This window comes from Poecile atricapillus, chromosome 1 (assembly GCF_030490865.1).
Source record: "Poecile atricapillus isolate bPoeAtr1 chromosome 1, bPoeAtr1.hap1, whole genome shotgun sequence".
Taxonomy (NCBI): domain Eukaryota; kingdom Metazoa; phylum Chordata; class Aves; order Passeriformes; family Paridae; genus Poecile; species Poecile atricapillus.
Window position 1 is genome coordinate 146840431 of NC_081249.1, and position 26724 is coordinate 146867154.

At 43.3% G+C, this 26724-nt stretch overlaps 1 protein-coding gene across 2 annotated transcripts in view; it reads right to left on the reverse strand.

Moving 5' to 3' along the window:
* Positions 1 to 3885: 3885 nt before the first annotated feature.
* The window catches only part of TTC9 (tetratricopeptide repeat domain 9), a 28410-nt gene continuing 5571 nt past the window's right edge, over positions 3886 to 26724 (reverse strand). For both annotated transcript variants that reach the window (XM_058856894.1, XM_058856883.1), the window contains 2 exons: positions 10166 to 10348; positions 3886 to 5035 (listed from right to left, as the gene is read on the reverse strand). In XM_058856894.1, coding sequence (XP_058712877.1) covers positions 4956 to 5035; positions 10166 to 10348 — 263 coding nt within the window. In that variant the 3' untranslated portion in view covers positions 3886 to 4955. The remainder of the gene's footprint in view (positions 5036 to 10165; positions 10349 to 26724) is intronic.

Genomic DNA, 26724 nt, shown 5'->3' on the forward strand with positions numbered 1-26724 from the left:
GGGCGTGTGGTACAGCCTGCAGCACCTTAGTAACCAAGGAACTCCTAAAGAACAATCTCTGGAATCCACTTCTTACCAGCTGCAGTGATCTTAGTAATTGGTTATGCAAATACATGGATAGTATTAAGAAACCTGATTGTTTACTGCACTCTCCCAAGCATCCCACCTGGGGGACATTAGCCCACCACAGTTCTTCCTTATTTAAATAACTCCTGCCCAAGCCTCTAAAATACTGTGCAGATCAAGAAATTTCACAATAGAAATTTGGGAAGAACATCAGTGTCCATCAGTGCAGGAGGAAAGGTGAATAACCAACCAGAGAAGATGGATAGTCAGCAGGACCTGTGTGAATTTAGCTTGATTTCACCTTCAGCCAGTGTATACCTCCCCCTTCTCTTCTCCTGCTCCTAGGAAAAAAGCAAATCAAAAGAGTATCATCAAGGGACTGAGCATAAAGAAAACAGTGCAGATAAGCCCTCTGGAGATGCTATGTGAAGCATGAGAACACAGCCATTCCCAGGCCTGCTGGCTGTATTTTGGGGAGAACATTTCCACAGATGAGGCTTGCAGAGGAATTCTGGGGAAGCTAAATGGAGATGCATTGCTAAAGGGGTTGCTCTGCACTCAAGAGCCTCCTTTTCATCTTAGATTTCACCAGTAAGCAAGAATATCTAGACCTTTGCCTTCCTATCAGCTCTGGAAACTAGTCATACCCTCTCCCTAATTTCAACAAAGACTTCTCCACCCTGTTCAAGCCACTTTTACTAAGAGCAACTGTTAACATGTATTTGGAAAACTTCCACAACCATCAGTTTGTCCTCTCCTTGCACTTTCAAAAATTATTGTTTTCCTCATTGCAGCAGGAAGGAAGCCTCCCCCTCTTTTTCCCCCTCCAACTGGAAAAATCACATCTAATCTTGCTGTCTTTTTTCCCTGCTGTGTATCCTGCCAAAACTGGGTGTTGCTATGAACTGCAAATAGTGTGTTTAAGCCTTTGGTCAGTTTTTTTCTAGTTCAATTATCATTCTGCCCATGAACCTGGGTTTGGCTCATATTTTGCATCCCATGATCATCTCATTCCTCTCTCCTTTCACCCTCAGTTCCTGCGTGCTGTCCTACTGCTCTGCCTGGCACCTGCCATTTTGTTCCTCCTGTTTTACCATGAGATGGATGAATGGGCTCACTTCTCATTGCACTGAGGACATTTTAGCCCTGTTGGGTATAGGTGTGCCTGTGTTCATTCCCTTGTGTACTGCATGTTGACATACAGAAACACCACCCAGCTGAGCTAAAGCTTTGTTTACTTTTTTGGGGTTCTAGGATGTGTATCTTCACACTGCTACTTGACTGCTCCACAGACACATACCATCACCTTGTAATGGACATGGCTACCTCCAACAATGTATCTACAACTCCCTACAACAAGGTCTGTGTAACTTGGGTGGAATTGGGTGGCCTCTGCCCACACTTCCACATCTGTCTGCTAAGGACTACTCACTGGAAAAGCCATGTCCATAATTCTCTCAGACTCAGTGTCACTGCATGAAACAGTCCCTGACTCTCTTCTCTCTTTGGTGACTTCCTTCTTCCAGCCTCTGCTGCGAGTGTCACTGCTTACAGGTGCTCTGGCTGTCAGTGTAAGAACAACGATTTTCTGAAGAAAATAGGTTGTTGTGTAGCACCTGAAGGCCCTCTGAAATATTTTTCTTATGCACATTCCAAAACTTCCCTCTTTCCCCCACCCTTTGCAGTGCTTCTGGAAGGAAAGATGTTGAAAACTGAGGAGACTGGAGCCTGCTGTGCCCTTTTTATATTAATATATACATGGCACTGATGCAGTGACAGTACGTCAGTGAAGCCATTGTGAGGGCTAAAATTGTACCCAGACAAAATGACAGCCATGGCCCTACATCTCCAGTGGCTGGAGAATGCCCTTTCTCCTACATTAAGGTCATGAGTAACAAGCTTGTCTCTGCTTGCATGAGCTTTCCTGGGGCAGAGACTGTTTGCGTAGGTGGTGTCCTCTTCTGCATTGCCTGCAGGATGAATCCTCATTTCACTCCTAGTGAAGAGACATATGCGGCTGCAGGATGAACTGTCATCAGCAATATGAAGCAGGGGAGAGTCACCTCTATTTGAATTTTTTGTGTGCTGTGATGTATTTAGGATATAGAAGACTACATGCGCCTGAGAACCAGAACCTTACTAACACTGTTTTTTATGCACTACTAGGAACACCTTATGTGCACCCAAGCACATCTCTGCCTAACCTTTATTTTCTGGTCTGGTTAACAACCACTTACAGAATGTCTCTCATTTGTCCTCCCTGTCTTTAAATCATCTTCCTAGCAGCTGTAGTTCCATTTATTGCTTAGATATCTGTAGTGATGGGCAGGGGTGCTCGCTATTTGTGACCCAGATGTGTGAACCAAGGGCCATCTGAAGAAGGTGACTCTGCTGCCTCCAGCAGCCTTTTCCTTTACAGTAGCTGCACACTGTTCCCAATTTTGGGAAGCAGCTGCTCTCTACCACCCACCTGAGGAACATGAACTTCTGGTGCCATCCCAGCTGATCTTAAGTTTTCCACAGTTCAGGTAGATCTGTCTTATTTCAGGGACTTATATGTGACTTTTAGATGGTCTCTTCCCCAGCCCCAATGTGAGCTGGATGTATTCCTGTACTAAAGAATACGACTGAAGTTTTTTTGGAGACAATGGCAGAGATTTCATAAAATCATAGAATCATTAACATGCTGAGCTGGAAGGCATCCACAAAGATCAAGGCCAACTCCTGGCCCTACACAAGGCAGTGCCAAAAGTCATACCATGTGCCTGAGAGCATTGTCCAAACGCTTCTTAAACTCTGTCAGGCTTGGTGCTATGACCATTTCCCTGGAAAGCCTGTTCCAGTGCCTAAACACTCTCTGGGTGAAGAACCTTATCCTAATATCCAACTTAAACCTCTCCTGACACAGTTTCATGCTATTGCCTTGGGTCCTGTCACTGGTCACCAGAGAAAAGAGATCAGTGCCAGCCTCTCTGCTTCCTGTAGTGAGGATGTTGAAAACAAGGTCCCCCCTCAGTTTCCTCCAGGCTGAACAGACCAAGTGATCTCAACTGCTCCTTACAGAGCTTCCCCACAAGGCCCTTGACCATCTTTGTTGCCCTCCTTTGGACACTCTCTAGTAGCTTTGTATCTTTTTTATATTGTGCTGCCCAAAACTGCCCCAGCACTGAAGGCGAGGCTGTCCCAGTGCAGAGCAGGGTGGGACAGTCCCCTCCCTTGCCTGGCTGGCGATACAGTGCCCAATGTTCCCCAGGACACACTTGGTCCTCCTGGCTGCCAGTGCACACTGTTGGCTTATATTCAATTTGCCTTTTCTCTTGATGTTCCTCTAACAACTCCCTTGAATTTTGGCTGGAGAAAAATGTGTCCAGATACCACAGCTGGAATGTGGGATGCCATAGTCAATTGTCTGCAGATACCATGTGTGCTGGAACCAAAGCACACAGCAACTGGCCAAACTTTGTTCAGCTCTGTTTCAGTTTCTGTGTTTCAGCTGAGGGCCAAGTGAAATAACTGGCTACGCTCACTTGACACTGACCACCATGGGATGAAACCATTCATGTATATCCTGCTACTGGGAACACGTCCCTGTGGGCTACTGCTGGGCAAGTCACACTGCAAATATGTTTGTGGCACTTACTTGATCCCATTATTGGCAGTTTCTGAAAAGGACCTTTGAGCCAAGGAGACAGCTCTCAGAGCTGGAAAAGGTCTCTGGGCTGCCAAAATAGGCTCCAAAGCTATTGGTCCTGCCCTATTATCAGCACCACATTCTCCTATAAAAGAAAAAAACAGGACACAGGAAGCACCAACACAAGGTGGGAGAATCAAGACCTCAATCCAATGTACTAATAATACTTAGCACTGTACATCACTGTACTGTTACTTACAAACATTAACTGATACATCCTCACAACACCCCTGCGAGGTAGGGAAGTAGTATTATCCCTAGTGTACAGATAGGGAAACCGAGGCACCAAGAGGCTAAAAGTGACTTGCCCAAGATCACACAGAAAGGCATTGGTAGAGCCAAGGTAAGAATGGAGACATCCCTTGTTTCCCACCCCATGCTGCCCCCTCCCTAGCTAATGTCTGTCTGGACACAGGGAACCAAAGAGGCTCCTTTGAAAAGCAATGCCCGGACTTGTTGCCTATGAATAATTTTTATTTGCCTTTAATGAATTATTTCACAGTTTTTCCCTCACACTGTACACCATGCTTTCACAGTCCATTCAGCACTCTGTGGTGGCCCACAGCCTTCTCTTCTGGCACTGGGACAGCTCTGCAGGGGGTTCATAGGGTGCTCTGTGCTTTCATCAAGAGGATGTTTAGAAACAGTTTTCACTGACATTAGACTGGGAGCATGTGAGCTCTCACTGGAGACCAATAACACACACTGGAGAAGCAGGCAGAGGGAACTGATGGTAAAAAGGCATTTGCTGTCCCCTGTGGAATGACCAGTGGCTCTCTTGGTTTCTTAGCTCTTCCAAGCTCCAGTGATCACTCAGAGCAGAAACCCTCTGGCTCCAACTTGCCTGGTCAGGAAGTTGTTGTTCTAGGGGTTGCTTCCTTTATAGGTAAAAGGCAGGCAGTTCAGGACCAGACAGGTCCCTCAGCATTGCCTACTCCAGGTGTGTGACACTGTCTGGGAACAAGGCTGGCTGTAGTTGTTGTGCTCTTTTGCCACGGGGAAGGGGTATTACCATGGTTGGCAAGCAGCCATATCCAGCGTCCAAGTCTCTTTCATTTCAAAACTGGTATTCAATGAAGAGCAAGGGAGAGTGGATGGATGAGATGAGGATGAGGCAGAGCAAACAGGAAAATCCACCAAATGAGCTTCTAGGAAGGAAATGTTCCCCCTTGGCACTTCAGCTGAAGTGGCTTCATTTTCACAAGGTTTCCTTCTCCCTCTGGGAACATCTGCTGAGCTTCATCTCTGTCAGCTGGATGTATCGTATGACATTGGTATCTGCAGGGAAAGAACACATACACAGGTATGGTGGTTACACGGCTCCCTGTGGCACACAGACAGAATGCACCTTCATCCCTGGTGCATCACAGGGGAGCAGCACAGCTCTAGCACTGTGTGCTGGAACAGCATCAGTTGGAAGGGGCTCTGAACTAAACCTGGAACCTTTGGTTTTGGAGAGCGTGGTCTGAGTTGCACTCACCATCCCTGTTCCTCACAGTCTTGCCTCAGCTAATTTTTACCTTCTCTCTGTTTACTCTTGGTTGGCACAGTTGAACTCACACAACTGAAACTATCCAGGCCATCCTTGCCTATACTTGCGGAAGAGCACACCTCCATTGGCTTCTCTTCCTGCAGTACCCGAACACAAGCCCCTAAAGGCATTTTGTGTACAGTTACACTCTGCCTTTTTATTCTCACACTCTATTTACAGCATATTCCACTCTTTTCATGTTTTTCCATGATGAATAGAATTGGGAAGAGCATCCTTCACATTGTATTTGTACCCCTTCACCCCTTAAATTTTCTGCTTGGATGTCCTTCCACCATGACGCTCTTTCTGCAATTTTATCGTATGTTATATGCTGCATACTGCCTTGTCTATCCTGTCTAATGAAGTTCCTAGGGGCACAGAATCACTGATCCATCCTAGTAGAAAGCTGTGATATCCCAGCACTGTGCAGGTGATAAGCTGAGCTGCCTTATTCCTTCTAACATTTCAGAGCATCAACACACCACACAGACTATGAGAGTTTGGCTTTATCTCCAGCCCTGAGGGAACCCATTCACCCTGAATCACAGGTTGATCTAAATGTGTAGGTGTCTCCAGACAGAGCCAATGATTCTGCAGTCATGGTCAATCCTCTCTTAAACCAAGTTGATTTCTATCATGAAATTATCAGGTAACCTCACACACATGACACCCATGAAGTGGCAAAAGCCATGTAGTACCAGAAGCAAGCAAGTAAAAACACAGCCACTTTCACTTCTGTATCAATTAAAAAATGGTTCTTTGCTCAGAGCCTTGCTCTGACAGCCATCCAAGGCCAGCTTGGTCCACTAAAGTTATTAGACCCTGAGACACCAATCAGAAGTGCAATAGAGTCCAATCAGAGGGCAATCTCGCCTCCTCCTCATCTAAACTGCAATGTGTTCCACACCAGCTAGGGAAATGAGAAGTGCTTCAGCTTTCAAAGTGATGAACAAATTACTGGGAATATGTCCAGCACTAGTGAGTGCAGGTATTGCACCCCCCCAAAGCAGTTGTGGGTGCAAATCTTCCTTTAAAGATGAGGACGTCTCTACTATGCCCTCTGCCAGTGCTGAATCAGTGACAGACAGATCAGTTTCCTGCCACACAGAACTATCCACAAACATGCCATGGGGCATCTGTGGGCCTTGGCCATGCTGTTGTGACTTCTCAAGTTGTCTCTGGTGAGGTGGGTCTCCCTGCTGAGTCTTCTGCAGGCTCAACTGCATCATCCTAGGCATTCCAGAGGGTGGGATTTGATGACTAAGTTACTTGACTTGTATGGGACATTTTTAATGAGCTAAGAATTCTGCTATTGCTTCTGTCAAACAAGATGCACCAGCATCCTGGGCTGTTTATGCATTACTACCTCTTACCAGCCCAGCAAATTTTAAAGCAGCTTTTTAAAAAACAGAATTATTTCAGTTGTGCAGCCTCCTAGAATGAAGAAATTCAGTTGAGGGGGTAGCTCTGAATTTTAGCCTTAAAATTAAATGGGTGCAGTTGGCTGACTCACTCCCAGCAGCGCAGGGCAGGACACACAGCCTGAGCAGGGTCCTGCTGTGCTGCCTGCATCTCACTGTGACCTCTGCTCTCTGCTCTTCTAGGCTCCGATGGGCTGTGCTCCAGGTACACATCCCCACCACTGAGGCACACGCTTGGAATGCCTGCCTGGTGCAGGTGAGAAGGGATAACTGCATGGGCACGTCAAGAAATCACACCTGCCTGGGCCCACAAGGACCAAACATCTTGCTGAGGGGGCAGAAGTGGGGTCATAATTGGGAAAGGCTGCCAGCCTCCTTTGGCTTTCAGGTAAGGTAGTGACTGCTGATGGCACAGCTTCACTCACCTGGGAGATTTCCACATGCCTGGGAAGCCATGGGCAAAATAATGTACAGCCTGACAGAGGGTGGGAGATGCTCCATTGCAAGCTACTTACAGATCTCTCGGGATGTTTTTGGCCTATTTTGCTCCCTTTGTGAGGGCCATTGTTTTACCAAGGAAAAATGAGGAGAGCAACACTCTGTTTACAGGAGTGGAGCTCTGTCAAGTTTTTTCTACCAAATAGTATTGCACCATACTAGCTCTGCCTGCAGAAGTATTTCAAAGTTATGTGTAAATGTTAATGAGAAGACTCTTATCTTTCAGTGGAGAAATGATTCCCTTTGGCTAGTGTGGAAATAACAAGTAAGAACAACTGAGATGAGGGGTCAGACCCATGCAAAGAGGTACTGCTAGAGCTGCAATGGGAATGTGTTTCCTTGCCCTTAAGACTGTGCCCCTGTCTCTCTGCAGAGTGGCCTAATGCTATTTTAAAGGTCCTTTCTGCTTCCCCTATAGCTTCAGAGCCCAGTTGCTTATCTGCTGTGCGGACACCATGGCCTGGGTTTTGTTCCCAGGACTTCTGAGTCACAGGGGTGCAGGAAGGCAGTGCCTGAGTGCAGCCGTGAGCCTGCACAGCACAAAAATTATCTGGTCTGGGCAGCCCGCAGGACGTCTGAACGTGGGCTGGGAACGATGGCAGGGACCATTGCTTGACATTACCAGGACATTTCCAGCTGATGGTCTGGTCTCAATCCCAGTCAGTCCCTGCCCAGACAAAATGCAGCCCCAGGAGGAGAGGGCTGAACAAGGCTTGTAGAAGGTCAGTGTTTGGCTGCCTATGCTGCACCAACCTCTGGACACAGAGCTCATGGAAGGTCCATGCATGCTTTACATGACTTGACAGCAGCTTCCCTCTTCCTTAGTAGGAGGGTTATACAACTATCTTGTGTTATTTCCATCTGCTTTTGTGATTTTTCTTTGGAGGTGGCACAAGGAATCAGGCCAAATCCAACCTTCCTTCACCCTGGGCAGATAGTGAATAGCCGTAAGGGATCTGCTGTGCTGACAGCCCTTTAGAACACTAAACCCCTTTGCTAACTAATTCCTCTTTACCATTCAAAATCTCTCCCACCAAAGAGAATAACTGCCAGTGATTTCTGCCAAAACCATTCCTTATTAGAAAAAAAATAAAAAAAATAAAAAGAACACACAGAACATGACTGCAATAATAATCAGTGAGCCTGGTGTAACCTCAGATAAAGGAAAACAATCACACTTCGCAGATGGAGACATTTAAAGTGGAGACACTGACTTATTTCAGGTCACATAATAATTCTTGATAGTGCTACCTGATTCCTATTACTGTGTTTTAACAGTCACATCCTTTCTTACTATACATATTCAATTCTTTCCCCCTGAATGCCCTTCAAGTTTTCCGTAATCATAAATAAAACAGTGGAACAACAGCCTTGAACGGTCTACAAATAACAGGGAAAAGCCTGATGCAGAGCTGAAGGCCAGAACTGGGTTTTGTATACATTAAGGCCCTTTAGGGACACTTTCTGGTATGTTTTTGTAGCAAGTGGTATTTGAAGTTGTTGCTGTTGAATAAATTAGTATTTATGTCAAGAAGCAATGAGAAATACTAAATAAATAGTATTACAAGGAGGGGGGTGGTAAGGGAGCACAAAAACATATTTAAAAATGGACGCTAAGTCGTTCAGCTAAAATAAATTTTTCACATCTGAGCCTAGTCAAAACTTCAAGGTTAGTATAACTTCTTTTCCACTGACTATTTTTCTCTTGCATATGCTTCTCCATTTCCTGATTCTGGCAAGGGCTGAAAGCAGAAGGGCACACTGTAAACTAAAATAGGCTAAACTGAGCTTTTAGACACATTTGCTCTGGGAGTGTGGGGCTCACAGCTGTGCTGTCAGACTGCCCGGAGCCCATGGCCAAGCACAGCAGATGGGACCAAGCACCCTTAGGGGAGGTGGAAGAGGAAGAAGACACCCAGCACACTCCCAAGTGCACCTTCCCTGATGGTCCTCCAGGGCACAGCCACTGCAGGAGCCCTGCAGGGCCAATGCCTGTAGGACATCAAGTACAGCCAGCTCCAACAGCCTCCCTTCCCTCCTCTAATTCAATGAATATCAGCTCCACCATCCTCTGTCAGGACCCAGGCTTGCCCCTGTTTCACACCCAGTTCTCACTCTTTCCTCTTGGACTCATATGAAGAGATGCTCTGTAGGATTTTCTTTGCATGTGGCTTCCATTTTAATTTTCTGAGATTCTTTAATTTTGAGTTCTACAAAAATCCTTTTTGTTTAAAACCACAGTGTTATATCCCTATGATTTCTGAAAAATAAAAGCATCATCTCTGCCTCACCCTCATCTCTGGCCTTCCACCCACCTTCTGAGGATAGGCAGGTTAGCATGAAGATGGTTGTTCTGCAAGGCTCAGTTATTTGGATATACAATTTCATTGCTGTCCCCAAATGAACTGTATGGTTTTGACAGATGGATGACAGATACTTAACAAGCAATTGGCTGATTTCACGCAGAAGTCGAAGCATCCTGATGAATTCTTTGTGGGTAAATGTCTGTCTCCTTGATCAAAGCAGAATACTAACTCCTTACCGAGAATGCAGAAGGCTACTGAGGATGACAAATAGTCTCCTGGCATTGCTAAGGGGAAAAAGCTTTTTCTCAAAGAGTCAGAAAATGTAATGGTTGGGGTACACTCTTTCCCCACCCTGCTTTCTTCAAAAATTAGTGAGGAAAAGAGAGGCAGGATCCTCTCCGCACTGACAGCATTCCAGTGGTACTGTCATCTTCCAGGTCATGCTGCAGCCTTGGCAGCAGTTAATCTTTGGGAACTGCAACCTTGCTGCACTCCCCACGAGTGCTTGAAGGGGAGTCCAGGCAAGGACATACAGTGAGTCACGCTCATCCCTGTGGAAATCAACGCAATCAAGTCAGGGACAGATGACGTCTCATGGAAAGAAATACAAAAGCACTCCGTGCAAAGCCACATCCCTCTCCCTTCCCCATACCTGTCGGCTGGCGGGATCTTGCCTCTTTCAGGTAGTAGAGGGCCTTGTTGAAGTCACCCAGGTGGTAAAATGCCACTCCCGATCGATAGAGCGCCTTGAAGTTCTCGCCTTCCTTCTGCAGCACTTTGAGGCAGTACTCCTTGACCCGCTCGTAATTCACCAGCTCGGCCTGGAGCAGACAGGCTGCAGGGCATGGAGAGGATGGCAGACAGACAGACAGACAGGAAAACATTAGTGCTGGATTTCCCCCTGCTCTTGCAATCTGCACAGGAGAAGAGAGCAGCTTAGGTGAGGGAAATGACTCAGCCCCGTGATTCACAAAGGGTGCAGTCATATGGATTGTTTGCTAAACCCGATTGTTCGCAATTTAAATACCAATGCTTCTATTTTTAGCATTGCAAAGCAAAGGGATTGTGTTTACTCCCGGGACAAACATAGGCATGTGAAACACTGAGGGAGAGAGGGAGAACACAAACACCCCTCCACAGCTCTGGAATGCCACACAGTCTCGTGGCAGTGGCTGGCTTCGTTTGTTGTGAAATCAACTGAGGGCTGGAGCTCCGGAAAGTACAAAAAGGCAGACTAACAGTTATCCGATAAGGAAAAAGGGGGATAAATTGGATCAGGTTTTGTATTTGGCTCAATCCAAGGCTCTTAGGTTTAAAAATAATACGTAATTGCCTTTTATCCAGGAGATCCTGTATGGAGGTTTGCTATAGGAAACGACAAGGGGCTCTGCCCTGCTGGCATGTGCTGTCAGCAAACCAGAGACACCTGGAGTTGTGGTACAGGGAACAAACGTGCTATGCTGCCTGCTTCCTGCTAAGCACTGCAACACAAGTTCATTCCCAGAGGAGAGTTCTGCAGACTTCCGAAAGGAAAAGGCAAACAGTAAATAAACACGTTGAGGGTTCTATGTGCTGAAGGACAATTGTTGCATACATGTCTAGGAGCTGAAGAAATTGCCTGTTGAGAATTTCCCACAACTAGGAGTGAAATAAGAGGAAAAGGGAAGATCCCTGAGCCTTGCTTTACAGCTGTGCTCATGGCTTTCTGTAGTGCTTGCTCCAGTGGGCTAAACTTTATACAGGCGTCCTGAGCACTAGGAATAGCTTGGGGAACACTGGCAAGAATAGGACATGGTGCAGTCGTAGTTCCAGGGAAATAAAGTTGTGCTGCAATCCAAGGCGACTTCAAGAATGACAGAATTTGGGGAAGGAAGGCAGAATGCCACTACAAGGATCACTTCAGAGGCTGGCACTGTCAAGTGCCAGGGCATGGAGAGAAATTTCCCATGGCAGGTGGTGTTACTCAGCGTGTCTCTGGCAAGGAGGAGACTCAGTGCTCCTGGAAATCCAAGTCATCACAGGTCAGGTGTCACCAGTGAACAGCCAGACTTCATTTCTTGCACGGTAACTGCAGCTGAGAGGATATGGTGCTGGGTAAGAAATATGATGCAGTTCTTCACTCCCTTTCCCCACACCCCTAGAGTAAGCCCTGTATCACACTTTACTTCATGAGAAGGCTGGCTAGATGACTTCCAGAGATTCCTTCCAACCTAAATTAGTCCAAATCCAGGATCACTTAATGTGGACAGAATACATTTCTGACCCAAGTACACCTTCAAAGCTTAAACAGCTTGCTGGGAACAATCATAATCTCCAAACCATCGGAGCACTGATGCTAGAGACGTGTTTAACAAGGATTGCAGAACTAGTCCCACTGCTGGTATGTTGTTTAAGTGACAGAGCCATTACTAACAAGAGCTTTGTCCCATTTGCTTAAATAATGAAATGTCAGTATATTCTAACAGCTCCTGCCATTATGTGCATAGGTCTTTTGAAAGCTTCTGATAATTTGTTATTTGATTGACAGTTAAAAACACATATATTTCTAAAACCTTAATGGCATTTCCTTATCCAGAGTTTGTCCCTTCCTATTTGTCACACATTGATTTTTCTCACTCTGTTTCTAATGGAGCTTGAAATGACTGTGCCTTGTTTTTCTTTATTTTTTTAAAGCTATTGAAAAGATGGCTGTGTAAATTTACTGCTGGCTTCACTGCCTGGAAACAGGATTGCTTTGTTTATCTGCTGACCAGTAGCATGTACAGCAGTGGCAGCAGCTTTCTGCACATTGCCAATCAGAGCCAGCTTTCCACATTCTGTGGAACTGCCTTCAGAGAAACTAGGGGGTGGATTTCAGTCTCTCTGTTCATTTGCTACTTCGTATTTTCAGTAAGAGTCACAGAAAGGACTCTGTGAAAAATGACAGGCAGTCTATTCATGTATATTAACTCAGTAATTCCATAGTGGACTTGCTTCACGTATTGGTTGAAAAGAAAACTCTCCTACATCCTGCTAATTCATAAACCCAAATGGGTGTCCAGATATCTAGCTGGATTCTTTCTGTGACTCATACTCACAGTGAAGCTTCTGCAGGGCATCCCCGCTAACTGTGCACGTGGCAGGGAGAAGTCAGCACCACATGGCCAGCAGGAGAGATGTGTATTTATCTGAACAAATGGAGCAGATGGATGTGCAGGAAGCAGTTCTGCTGGAAGAGCTGGCCACTTGGAGAGCCAGTGTTGGAAGCGGCTGTTGGAAATGAACCTGAAGGGAGTATCTCCCTTATAAATATTTAGACATGCGTGCTTCCAGTTCTTGGTGGCCTAAAATGATCTTAATCTACTGTGATCCAATGAAAATATTGGAGTAATTCAGCTTTCAGAAATGGAGGACACATGAAATCTTTGTACTTCTTACCTAATTCAGTCAGAATTTAGGGAGAATTGTTTTGAAAATGTGTTGTTTTCCTAAACAGATGTGTAACTCTGGGTAGGAGTGCTTCTTTACCACATCAAACACCTTATCACATTTCTTCTAAGTTCATAATAGGCCCCTGGTGAATCCCTCTGAGGAATAGAGCTCACTCAGAGAGACCAAATCTAGAGGTTTATCTCGATCATCCTCCTGCTTTCTCAAAACTGAATGGGCTTGATCCTGCACAGCACCATCTCCAGTAACTCTGCTGATTAGAAGGGTGCTTTTTACTTGCAGAGGCAAACTATAGTCTCCCATTCCTTGCAGATCTCATTGTCACTGTAGTACAGCACCTGGTGATTACATCTCCCCCACTCAGAAATGCTGCTTGCCCTGCTTCCAGCAGCATGTGGTGGTTATCCATCATATCTGGTTATCATTCTCAATTTGGCAGCTGATTCATTGTGTCAGCTTAAGCAATAAGTAACTCTTAAATTTTAAGCCTGTGTAAGTCACATAGTGATAAAGAATCCCCATCAGTTGTAAAATAAAATCAAATAAAATAAAACAAAACAAAACCCATCTTGAAACTACCGGGTGTAATGTGCCTTGGAAACAGGGAAAAGGTTAATGCTATTAGCTCCAGAGAAGGGGCCCTGTCCATCACACTTCCCAACTGACTGCTGATGTTTAAGCAAAGAAATAGGAAATTTGGCTGTTTTTCTTCACAAGAGTAATGTTAAGCCTGTATTTGTACATTTTAATTTGTGAATTCAAATCTGTGCCAGCCAGCTCCATCTGAGAGATGCAGTACAGATCTGGTAGCAGTAGATAACTGAGCTAGTCTGTATAGCCCTGTTCAGCACAAGGTTGAGCAAAACAAAGATTAAAGCACCTGTGGAGCTAAAATATATCTACACCTTTAACCTTTACCAGAAGCTGTGGTTAGCAATGATGGAAAGTTGTAACTAAAATCCTGGCAGTTGAGGGGTTTGGATTCTACTTTATTCCAACCTGAAATAATTTTGAATTTCAGAGTATCTTTTGGGAAGCTATCTAGGCTTGACAGTACCAGTGAGAAGGGATCCATGACAGCTTTTTTATTCCAAAGGCTAATAACCTTAATTGTTTAGGAAACACCACAATTGTTTAGGAAACACCATTACATTTCTATACTGATTTTTTGTTTCGCTTCAATTTGCTAGCCACACAGTACCCTGAAAAGCCTGTGTATCCTTGTTGTGTTGATACTCTGAGACTCTGATCAAGTCCTTTGTCTTCCCTTCATTAGCTTGCATAAAGTGGCATCTGGAATCTCTCACTAAAAGAAAAACCACCTTATTTTTCAGCTTTCCTTACTTTTTTAGCTATTCTCTGAACCCTCAAAATGAAGTTCAACTGAAAGCGCTGTCAATTAACATCTTACCACAGAAAATTCTGTTGTGAAAATACCTCTGCAGGTTGCACAAAAAACTTAGTTTGGCCCTAACTTTTGGCCTCTAATTTCGGCTGAGCTAAGAACTAAGTCAGGGAGTAGCATGTCCAGGTTTTAACACGGAGATTTTGAACAACAGTATCAAGAGCCATGCTTAGCTCAGAAATTTCAACAAAGGGCAAATCTTCATTCCAGAACAATTGTCTGAACACTTTTTATATCAGTGGCTAAATTCCCATTTTAGGTAAGGCTCAAGGCCTACCCATGTTACACAACACTTTAGAGAGTGGGCTGAATTACTGTGCAAGCAGCATTAGGGCTGGGCAAGCATCCCTACCCTGTGGCATGTTCCTTGGGATCAGCACACTGAGATGAAAATGCCTTTGCCTTGCAGGAAAATCTTGGGTTGCAAAATTGTGTTTCACAAACTCCTGTTTTGTTTGCTTTCACTCAGGTAAGCTGGTTGCATTGCCTATTTTTAGGATATTCTTGTGCCTTTCACTGAAAGAGAAAGTCATCTGCTTATAACTTTGCTGGTCATTTAAATTTATAAGCTAAAATATTCCATATGCAATATCTGCCTTTGATGTCTGCTTTCAGAAAATGTCGGACAAGACAGTTCAGGTATTTTTGAAAAACAGACTAGGGAAACATAGCTTATTTTTCCCCTTATTGAAGATTTCTGGTGACTGCCTCTTCGGATGCATCTCATGCCCTCATTGTTTGGCTTTGCAAAAGGAAATCTGGCAGATATCCTTTGAGTCAAGCAAGTGCCTTCTGTTATCCCCAAGGTAATCTTGAGCTGGCCAACTGATAACCTTCTGAAAATAAAACCAGTATGGTACTGCATATAGTACTCTGTAGAGATATGTTTTAGAATATGGTACCCAAATCCTTTGAATAGTCAGTCCACCCTGGGCACAATCTGATCTAGAAAAATGTTGTGATCTGAAAACATTGAGATCACAAAAATCCTCTTTTTGGCTCGCTGGTCACAGGAATAAAGAGCAGTAAGTAGAAACCTGGCTAAGCAGTGTTGCTTCAGCTATGACAGAAAGACGGGGGGGCAGAGGCACAGAAAGGGGTTTCTGGTAAAAGCAGTGTATAAGTGAGAGCTGAGGTCTATTGGAGAGGTAAAGTCTGGGTGGAGATGTGAAGATAATAGTTTGGGACAATGTAGCACATAGTACACAGTGCAGGCAGCCGGGAGACCAAGAGGAGCATTTATAGCAGTGAAATCCAGGCAGAAGAAACAAGCCTCCCTAGCTGTGTATGGCAGCAGCAGCATCTCTAGCAGACCACTTAACCACAGTCACATCCTGGCTCTGAATCACCTCTTTCTATGCTGAGATATCACCAAGGGACACTAACTGGCACTGCTGAAAGGCCACCCTTTCAAGTATTCCCTGGAGACTGGAGCAGGTGTCCTGTACAAGAGTTAATGGTAAGTCATGTGGTTGAACCACTCTTATATACCTGTGCAGAAAGGTCTGAATCCAAATGACATTTATTTTCAACCCTTAGAAGGAAAAACCAGCTCGTATTGATTTGTTCAGTTGCAATGCAGAGAGAAGTAGCTAAACTAATTACTGCTTAAACCTGAAGTGGATATTCCCTCTTTACTGTATTCTTGACTCTGCCACTAGAGTTTAACAACACACATGATTGTTCCTCTTTAGCAAGTGCTAGGCACTCCAACCACTACAAACTCAACCTGTATTTCATAAATTGACAGTGTCATTCCCAGAAATAACCACAATTAAACTCTGCAAAATACTTTGCTTTCGGATGTGATCTCACCTTAAGTATAGCAGCCAGCAGTTCACTTAAAATCTATTTAATTGCAGGAAGATGGTTCCTATTCTTGCTCTGGGGTTCTACTTTGGGAAACATGATTGATAGTTTAATATAACTCCTTCAGGGTTTTATTCAGACATTTGATTAAGACCTTCATATATCATTGAACAGGCTTTGTTCTCACATCTCTTTAAGACTCAAAATAACAGGGCAGACTAAGAGAGTCCTGTATTTCAGAAGGCTTGGTATCCTCCATGGTGATGTTCTTCCTCAGAATAGAGAAAACAGGGAAGTGATAAATTCTGGTTTAAGCATTTGGGAAGAGATATTATTGGAATATAACAACAACAATAATAAAACCCAAATCATACAGGAGGCAGTGGGGGGGATGGGGGGGTAGGGATGAGAAGAAAAACTATTTGTCTTGGATTAGACAGCAACCTTCTAACCATGCCACTAATGCATGTATCATTAATGTGTTTGCTGCAGACTGTGTACATGGTGTTGACAAAAAGCACATGGAGTTTACAATGTCCACTGGAAGAATTAAGAATTACTATATGAGACTGAAAATGTCAGCCATATGTTAGTTATTTGGATATAATTCACTTCTAAAATAAATCAGGTAACATGTGACTCACAAGATGATGCTGAAAATGTAAAGGGTTATTTTAGATTTAAAGTCACCTTGGACTTAAATACTGTAATTTTAATATACAGCATAAAAAGAACTTCTACTGGAATGCTTATCCAAATTTCTCTGGATTTATTGATCCTGAGTTTGTAAACTACAGAGGCTACATGTAGAAGGCACAGCCCAAATTTTAACCTATGTTTTAAGTCGTGTTAAATTTTCAATAGATTGGCACTAAAAGGAGCCATATAACGTGTGAATGTAAGAAGTCTGTAGTAGAGGAACTGAGAAAAGCACCCATATCTCCACAGAGCTCCATGTGTGCTGTGCCTTTCAAGAATGCAAACCAGCATTCCTCAAAAGAGGATGCTTAAAGTATCTTTTTTTTTTTTTTTTCAGAGAAATGCTACATGCAGTTTCCCTGCTAGACTGAGACATTAATTAGGATCTACAGTTTCCAAACAATCTCTTCCATTAAATATTTCTCTTCTTTCTCTATAGTCCAAGCTTGCAAACAAAGAGGATTTTCTGGCTTCTCACCAATAAAAAGCTAATTATAGACAGCTTGATAATGTCTGGCAATAATCTGATCAGCTGACTCCTAGTTCCCAGACAACCTTAATGGGATGAAAAGGGAATATCACAATGACAGTACAACTTTCCAGCCAGTGGCTCTCATTTATTCCTCTCCAGGTACCAAAAAGGCCTAAACATGCCCGTATGTTTCTGCTTGCAGGGAAACGGGTGGAAAATTAAAATCCAAACTGTATGACAGGTTGCCTCTCTCCATAGGGAGGGATTAATGCTAAATGAACTGTGGATCCACAAATGTTTGTAGAGCCCAAAGTGAGCCACCTCTTCCAAACAGCCTTCCTCTTCTTCTCAGCCTGACTCAATTTGTGAACAGATACCAACTGTTCCTCCCCCTCCTGCCATCCTGGCAATGCTTTCCTTCCAATACATAGCATGGTCTCTTTCCGTTCTCTGCTGCTCCTGAGTCCTTCATACACCTTCCAGAAGAAAGATCCTGACTTCATCATTCCAATTAGCTCTTCCAGGGGAGAGAGAGGCAGTAGCAGTGACTGAAGTACGCTGCTGTTTCCATGATGGTACACATTAAAAGGTATTTAGTAGTTCTCAAAGGAGCTGCTGAGCCTGTGTGTCAGGCTTTTTGTGGCTGGCAGCCCACCCTAGGACTAATATGAGCTGTCAGAACAGATCTGTTTAACTTCAGTCTGTGATAGGGTGATCAATCTTGAAAATAAAGGAAAAACAGTAGATATCTTGGCTTTTACGCTAGTTAAATGACAAATTTTAGTGACATTTTCTTAGGCAAGTTGAAGGAGCATAGTCTAAATGAATAGACTTAATTCTGTTAACAAAATGAACGGCAACATTAAGTAGAGTTTGCACGGATCTGTCCTAGGCCCCATGGTACTTGGTATTGTCAATACAGACCTAAATGACAAACTGCAGACTGTCTTGTCAATTTGCTGATAACTCCTTGATGTGAGGAGCTGGTATCTGTTGGAAGGTAGGGGCAGAATTCCAAAGGATCCCCACAAATTGGTGGTGGTGTTCTGATAAAAACAGGATGCAATTTGACAGGGGCAAGTTAAAAGTCCTATAGATATGCAGGAAAAAAAAAAGACTGTGTAAGTTAAGCAGGGGAACAGGTAGTTGGAAAGCAATTTTTCTGAAAATCCACAGGAGGACCCTGACAATAACAAGTGGTTCAGAGAGGAGAGGGCCTCACAAAGACAGTGAGGGAAGAGAGGCTAACCCTTTTCATCCACATAAAAAGAAAAAAAGCAACTCAAATGCAAAGAAGGGTATAACCAGGAAACCATCTGTTCTCCTCATACTCAAGAAAGTAAGAAGAGGGCTTACATTTCAGCTAGGAAAAACTCTAAAGCTGTGAAAAGAGTAAACCTTTGAAAGAGACTTGTGAAGGTTCATAGCTATGCAAATACCTAAGAAAAACTTAAGCAAATGGTATATATGTCTTATCTGTACACTTGTACCACCCATGGGTATGGATAGAAGACTCCTGACAGCTCTTCAGTCCCTTTCTTGATTGTCCTGAACACGCAGAGCATGAACAGTCTTGGGTTGCCCTTGACAGCTGCCATTTAGTTTTAATTCCTGTCAGAAGGTCCTGTTGGAGGATGTCAGAGCAACATCCTGGCCAGACATGGGACCAGGTAAGCATGGCTGCTAGCCTGTGCTATGTGTTTATATGCTGCTGTCTCAGACTTCTGTAGGTTTGAAGAGCCTATTTAAAAGTGTTCATTATTTCTGTAAGATGATTCTTAAGCTACTTTAAGGTAAGTTTGTAGTGATTTTTGCTTCTTTTTGTCACAAATTCAGTGATGGAATACTGCAGTTTTCCTTCAAAGGGCCAAAGCTTTGAGAAGCAAGGAATTTCAGCCAGCTTGTCATCTGATCCCCATAGCTTCTGTTTTGTAAGAGTATTTTGGCCTGCCACTTCCTGTAGTTACTAGTCCTTCAAATCAAAACCAGAGGCTTACTGAAATTCTTGGCTGTGGTAATATTAAAGCAGTAGTTAAAATCTAGATTTCAAGCAAACAAGAATTTTCTGAAGCCAAAATCTGCCTCCAGCTGTGTACCAGCAAATCTTTATTTTACCAAAATAAAGAGCTTCACATGGAGATGATCTTCATACTGCATCTTCTAATCTGCATGCCCTCATTTTTCCCAGCCAGGAGAGGCAGGAGTGAAGTCCTATCAAAGCACTGATAGAGCAAGAGATTCAATCGGGTTTTAACTACTACAGCATTCTCATTCTATAAATACTAGCTCTTACTGCAGCCACATTAGAAGAGGTGAAAGTTCCTTCTGTTTGTTTTTGCCAATGCTGTTATTGTTAATCTGCCAGGTTAAACAACCTGGAGGTTTCCTCCTCTATGACTGTCTCGTAATCTTTGACCTGTCTTTATCTTTTAGAATCAGTGTTCATCTAATCCAGTCTAGTCCAGTCAACTAGACATGCTTGGCCTCCAGATCTGTTCCATTTGCTATTTATTCCACTGCCTCTTTGTTGCCATTTGCTTTTGCTCACCTTGTGTTGCTTTACTCTCTCACTGTGGCACCTTCCTTTCTTCCTCACTCTACTCATTCTTCCTCTGGCCCCCTATTGCTCTTGACACCCACTGAAGGAATCTTGTCTCTTGACTTGTTTTCACAAGGGGAAAGTACACAGAATTTAGCAGAGATCAGCAACACCAGACAACCATCTAGTAAATGTCTGGTGTTCAGCAGCAGTCAACTCCAATAAGTGCTATCAAATATTTATAATTCTTACTGGAATATATTAAACACTGAAATTAAGGTCTTAATGGAATGATGGTATTTTTTCAAAACCCGTATGAGACAAAGAGGAACGTCTGGAGGACATGGGGGATTTCAAGCTGCTTTCTCTGCTGAAGAGAAAAGCATCCTTTGCTCATGGTAGTTCAAACAACTGACAGCAGTACTGTGAAATGCAGCTGAACAGCATGAAGGTTGTCCAATGAAGTCACAGACAGTTGTGCCTGCCACGATGGCCTCAAGCCTGGCTTACCACAGCATGCTCAGTTTGGGATGAAAGCTAGCACTTTATGCTGTACCATGAACAAGGCACAGTGACGTGGCTGGATAACATCTGTGTGCTGTGCCCTGTGGCGGCTCATGGTTCATCTCCCAGGACATGTGAAAGAGGTGACCATTGCAGAGTCTGCTGAGGGGTGGAGAGCAGGTTTACCATGTAAAATTGATAGGGACTGAAATGCTTTTGGATTTTCCTTGAACTCTCCCTAGCTGACAAGATTCATCTGGCAAGATGGAGATGTCAAATGAGGAGGAATATTTCCTTCATTAAATTAATTACTCATTCGTATGTTTTATCCAGGTCCAGTGTAGCCCAAAGCCTTTCCATTTTAATGATGTTCTGAAACAGAGAGAAACCTTTATGGCATTTGTGTGAGCGATGGAGAGAACAACCGACAGAATCAAAGAGGCAGAGGATGCCTAAGTCAACTGTTTTCTAACTAACTGAAATGAGGTATAAAACAAAGTTCTCAACCTTATTTTCCTTAAAAATACATTGAACAAACTTACTGAGAAGAGTGATTCGACAGCAACAGCAAATTAACCCTGCCTGTGCCAGGCTGTCACCTGCCTGAGCTTTGACACACCACATAGAGGCAGTTTAAGCATCACCCTCTAGTGTGCCTCCTTCTTCTCAATCCTCCATTTATACCATGTTAATTTAGTATTGTTGATACATCTGTCTTCCAATCAAATCGTGCTGGCCAACAGGTTTGAAAGTTACTGAGAGGGGACTGACAGGCAAACAGAAAACATATGTACTTATGACTCATTTCCTTTGGAAATCAGGCTGAAAATGAATAAACTAAGGACCAGAGGGATGATTCAGAATATTATTTGCTTGAAAAAGTCAGGGTTTGAACTATGCAGAAGCATAAGCCAGTCCTCTAATAAGATGTCTGCTCTTTAATACAAGCTGTGGCAAAGTGCTTCAGGTAAAAATCTCAGATCATTCCCAAAGCCTTCATAAACCACATCTGTGCAATGAATTGCTGGCAGTGGAAGAATAAGGTAGGAGTAAGTGACTGGGAGTAACTTCCACCCCAATAGAAGCTGTGTTGAGGCACCAGAAACACCAAAATCATTGTACTGAATACTATCATTCTCTGTCTTGACTGTGCCTTTTCCATTAAGCTAGGAAGGGGAAGATACAGTGTAACAATTATATGATGAAATGGGTTCTGCTGAGAAGGATATTGGTCAGAAGAGATCACTAGTAGAATATCTCAGGAATAATTTCAGAATGGAGCTTGTTTAGTGCTTTATTAATAGCCTTATGCAAAAGTCAGAGTGACCTACTGACTGTCAAGTTCAAAGATGCTGTCAAAAGGGATGAGGATGACAATGTGATATATAAAGAACTACATGACCTGGTACACAGAAATAAATTTATTTGGAATAAAATATTGGAATAAAATAAAAGACATACTCTATGGGACTACTAAGAATTTTTGTTAGAATTTGTGAGCTCATGAGCTAGAAAAAAACAAAGAGGAAAATGATGTGAATACACCAGATGATCAAAGAATGACTGAGTCACTTATGTGACATGGCTATAGATGGGAAATGAAAATCTTAGAGTTTACTCAAAAATTCAAACCAGTTAGTGGTTCTCAAGCATGAAAATGTAATATTTGCTTTTCAGTTTTTATCCTATTTAATAGGACAGTGAATGTTCTGATTAGCTATATGTCTAAGCCTTCTTTTCTAACCTTATTAGGTTCTTTAACTCCATGATACCTTCTGGCACTATACTCCAAATTAATCAGACCTGGGGCTTAAAAATTATTTTGTATTAATCTATTAATTTAATTTACCACCCCACCCCTTGAGCAAAGCTTCTCAGCTGCCTCAGTTTGAGCTCCATCACAATAGTTAGGGAATGTAAAAAGGAAAATCAATCCATTTGCTTTGTACTTCCATTATAGGTGAGGATCTTACACTGCTCTGGTTTTCTTGCAACATGAACACACTACTGTGTCTTAACCAATTAATCATTGCAAAGCACTTAAGAGGACAATAATCTAGGATTTGAATTATGTTAGTATTAAAAATATATGGTGGCTAAAGGAGTTGAGGCTTAACTTTCCACCACATTGTTTGATGAGAGAATGATTGCTTCAGGCATGGTACAGAGATTCTGATTTGATCCTTTTTTGAATCACTAGACAACAAAAAAAGTCCATTTGCAGAACAACAGCTAGGGCTGACTTAGGATGGTTTTCCAGAGCACCCTAAGACACTCCTTCTCTCATTCTTTCAGGTGATCTTGCAGTTCTGCTTCTTCATGATCAACTGGGTGGGGTGATGATCTCCCTGGGCAGCTCCTGTTTGCTTGGATTTATTCTCTGAAAGTGTGGATGAAAAAAAAACTTTCTGCCCTCTTCCTCCCTGGAAGCAGGAGTGGAGCAGAGAAATGTGAATTCTTCCCTAGAGCTCGTTGAAAGATTCTTACATTGTCCTTTATATCATAAAGATGCGTTTCATATCACAGTACATTTCTGGATTTCATGGTGACTGAAGGGATAACACAGCACACCGGGGGTAGATGTTTGTTAGTCACATTGGTCCAGGAATAGACAAAGCAAGCACTAAAGGTCTGACGCAGATTTTCAAGTCCCAGACACGTCCTCTGCTTTTAATTTACTTGCAGGAGTAAATTTCCTCTCCCATACACCAGGGAACGTGTGGGGCAAGGATACCTCACTGCTTATTTTGTATTCTTCTCTCCTTCTGCTTCAGGTAGCAGTAAACAGCTTTGCTGTCTGGAGTGGAGTCTTTCAAGCTAGAAAAGGCTGAAGATAAGCAGCATCCAACGGAGCTGATCTGAAAGCAGTCTTTATGTGTTAGGCTAAACCTTACAGACACATCAGATGGGCAGCCAATTTTCACCATTGCCTGACTGGGTTCTACCAAGAGGGCCCTGAACCCTCTTGCTTTACTGTATAAAGTGACTTAAAGCAAGAATTAGGTGACTTATACTCAAGGTAACTCATCTTAATTTTATCAGGTAGGAAATGAGCTTTTTGTCAGCTGTCTCTGATGTGGCCAGGCCAGAACAAAATACCAGGGGCGTGGAAACGGACAGTTGTAATCAGAGCATCAAAGGAGCTTTGGAATCAAAATTTGAGGAACACTAGTTTGGTGTCTCTTTGCTGGCTGACCCAGCTATTTCTTACCAGCAGCTCCCAGGCAACTGGATCAACAGCTAGATTATCAGAGTTTTGCTGTCTGCCACTCTGATATGAAAGGAGTAGCTGTTGCCATCGATGCAGAACAATCTACATGAATCTATAGCCCCCTAAACTGGAAGCAAGTAAATGCAATGGACAGTGGTCCCACTAAGAAAGAAAGGGAATACTGAGCAGTGGCTATAAAAGTAGTTGCTTCAGTAGGGCAGAGATTTGACCTGTGAAACACAGATGTGCTGGAGAAGGAAAGATGCTCGCCTTGCAAGCAACAGAGTTCTGGGTCTTGAAAAGCTTATGAAGCAATGTGAGGATGGTTGTTCTCTGCACCCAGGGACATGTACAGGGTTGCAGTTCCTGCCTCATTGATGATACATGTGAGTGAAAAGGACTGAGATGTCATCAGTCAGGACCCTGAGACACAGGACTTGCCAGGCAATTATGATTTTTCTGGAAAACATCCACAACTACTAAAGATGCAAATAGCATGGGATTGATTTTTTCCCCCAGCCTTCTGTTGGGAAAATATTGCAGAACTAATCAGTGATGGTGACTTACACTGCCTAAGGCTTTCAAGTTAAATATGTGCTACTGTAATGGGCAGAGTTGTGGTCATGGCCACACAGGACAAGCATGTGTTAGAATTCATGGCCCTGATTGGAAGAGTTGGTAATTTTATCAAGGCGAGTGACAAAGCATGTAAAGATAGGGAATAGTCTCATGCTTGCACACATAGTCTGTTGTAGAGAGGTGACACAAAAACAGGTAGCCAGCACCAACTGACTGGCTTCCTATAAATGTCACATCACCCACCAAGGGGATGAGAGGACCTCACTGGCAGAACAGAGATAGGGGGCATCTGGGAAGGAACAAAGCTTTGTGTGGGAGTCTGTCAAAAAGTCTGACATAGCTGTATTGCAACTGGGACAGTGAGGAAAGGAATTCAAAGGGTAGAGGCACGGACTGTGCAAGCAGCCCTGACTTCTGTGCTGAGACATATGATGGGAGAACTGGGTACACAGGACAAAGACAAGGACGAGCAGATGGTGCTATCCAGCCTATGAGCCTCAGGGCAATGGCATGTCAAGAATTTTGGGAAGTGGGGAAAATGGAGCAGATTTTGAAGTAAAGATCATGACATCAAGTTACTGCCTATGCATAGTAATAGATGGGTTCTGGCATGTCAAGCTATGACAACTAAAGACCACTGCTCCCAGCTGTCACTTTTGCCATAGGTTCTCAGAGAAAAAAACATGACTGTTCCTAAACCACTTTCATGAACTGTCTCAGTGCTGTTTCTAGCAATGTCCTAAACTCCAAATGGCTATCCTGAGACGGACTTTTCTGCTCCAGCCCCACATTCAATGGTTGCCATTTTCAGCTGCCTAGGCAAGTGTGTAAAACCACCATTACCACCTATCAGCTTCACTCAAGCAAGTGTACCCTAGCTGGAGTTATATTCAGCAATTCCAGCAAAGCTGCCACAAACTGCACTGACTCTAAAATATTTGTTAAAGAGAACAGAACAGTAGCACTCCATGCCATCACAAGAAGATTTACCTGCATTCATCCATCAATGTCCTGAGCCTACTGTTTCCCATCCAAGATGCAGTGCAGAAATGAAAAAGAGAGATTCCTGAGCAGCCATTAGTAACACCTTTCTAGTTAATGATAGTTAGTTCTGACTCTTTTTCAAAGCATTTTTAACCATCAATATTAGTCACTGATATGATCATCTGATTAAGCTGAAACCAGAATTAATAAACAGTTGTCTTCCTTCCCTATCAGTTTCTCATCAATGCATCAAAAGAACAAAGAATCAAATAAATAGCTAGTAATTTTTCTCAGAAGTTTATAAAGTATTTTCTCTTTCTTAATTTTGTTTCCTCCATTTCACAGTCCCTTGTATGTTACTTTCTGAGACACAACACAATGCCAAGAAGCTGGCAACATTTAGACCTCCCTTCTTATTTACATGGTTTCCTTTTACTGTTCCTTTCCTCACATCAGCTCCTTTACCATCCTAAAATCCTAATGTGAGAACTCCTGATGATCCTCTATTCTTGGAACATCCGTTGCAATGCTAAAGGACAGTGACAAGCAACTTGGGATGTGCTGCTGAACTCATAAGCAGTTCTAAGAGAAAGGCTGGAGAAAGAGGTCTGGAGCTGGGTTAGGCATTTCTGGGCCTGAGCCCAAGTGAACAGCAAAAAGAGAAGGATGCTCTACCTGCTGAACTAGAAGTGGCCCACCTCCCAGAAAATGTGGTAACTATGGAGCTCATGGGTGTATTTACCAATTGACTGGGACCCAGCTTTAACACTAGGTTTTATTGAACCAGCTGAACCATCTTCAGCTCAGCACTGATGGAAACCTGTGGAGGTGTAAGAGGCTGTGATTCATTGCATAACTCTTGTTGGAGGAAACTCTAGGACAACATTTCAGAAGAGGATGGAGTAAAGCTGGAAGGATGTGCTACTACTTAACTCTGAGAAAACAGCAGTGTTCTCACAGTGGAAAACAAGCAGTGCTCTTTAGGTAAACAAATTAACCACTCTGTCATTGGAGAAGCTTTGTGATTTTTGGTATCTTCTGTTTCATCTCCCATAGTAAGCTGTAGCTAAACTTTGAGGGATCTCAGGTCACCAAGACTGCAGCTCCTCTGGACAGTCTGGCCAGGGGATTCTTCTCAGTTCCCTGTTTCAGGCAAATGCTGATAAGGTCAGCTGGGATAGGCTTCTTCTCAAGCAAAGGGAATTAAACCTGTGATAGAAATGACTGCAAAAAAACCTGCAACCCACAGAGCCTCAAGTTTTGAAAAGGCTTGGGATTAATAGTGACATATATGGAGAAAAATACATCTCCTGCCTCAGCAAGAGACGCTCTTAGACACATATCACTTAAACCAAGGTTGGTGTCAGCGTGCTATCCTGTCTCTTCCCTCCCTCCCGCCCCCCTGGCATCTGGATGTATTTCCATCCCGCCCTTTCAATGCACAAGAAACTCCATGAATAGGGGAGATTTTTGTTATCCTAAATAAAAAAGAATAGGTAAATGCTGAGAATTTCTAAAAAGCAATTAATTCCAATGGCTTTAAATTCCACATCTTTCTTAAATACATGTCAGAGTTTGGG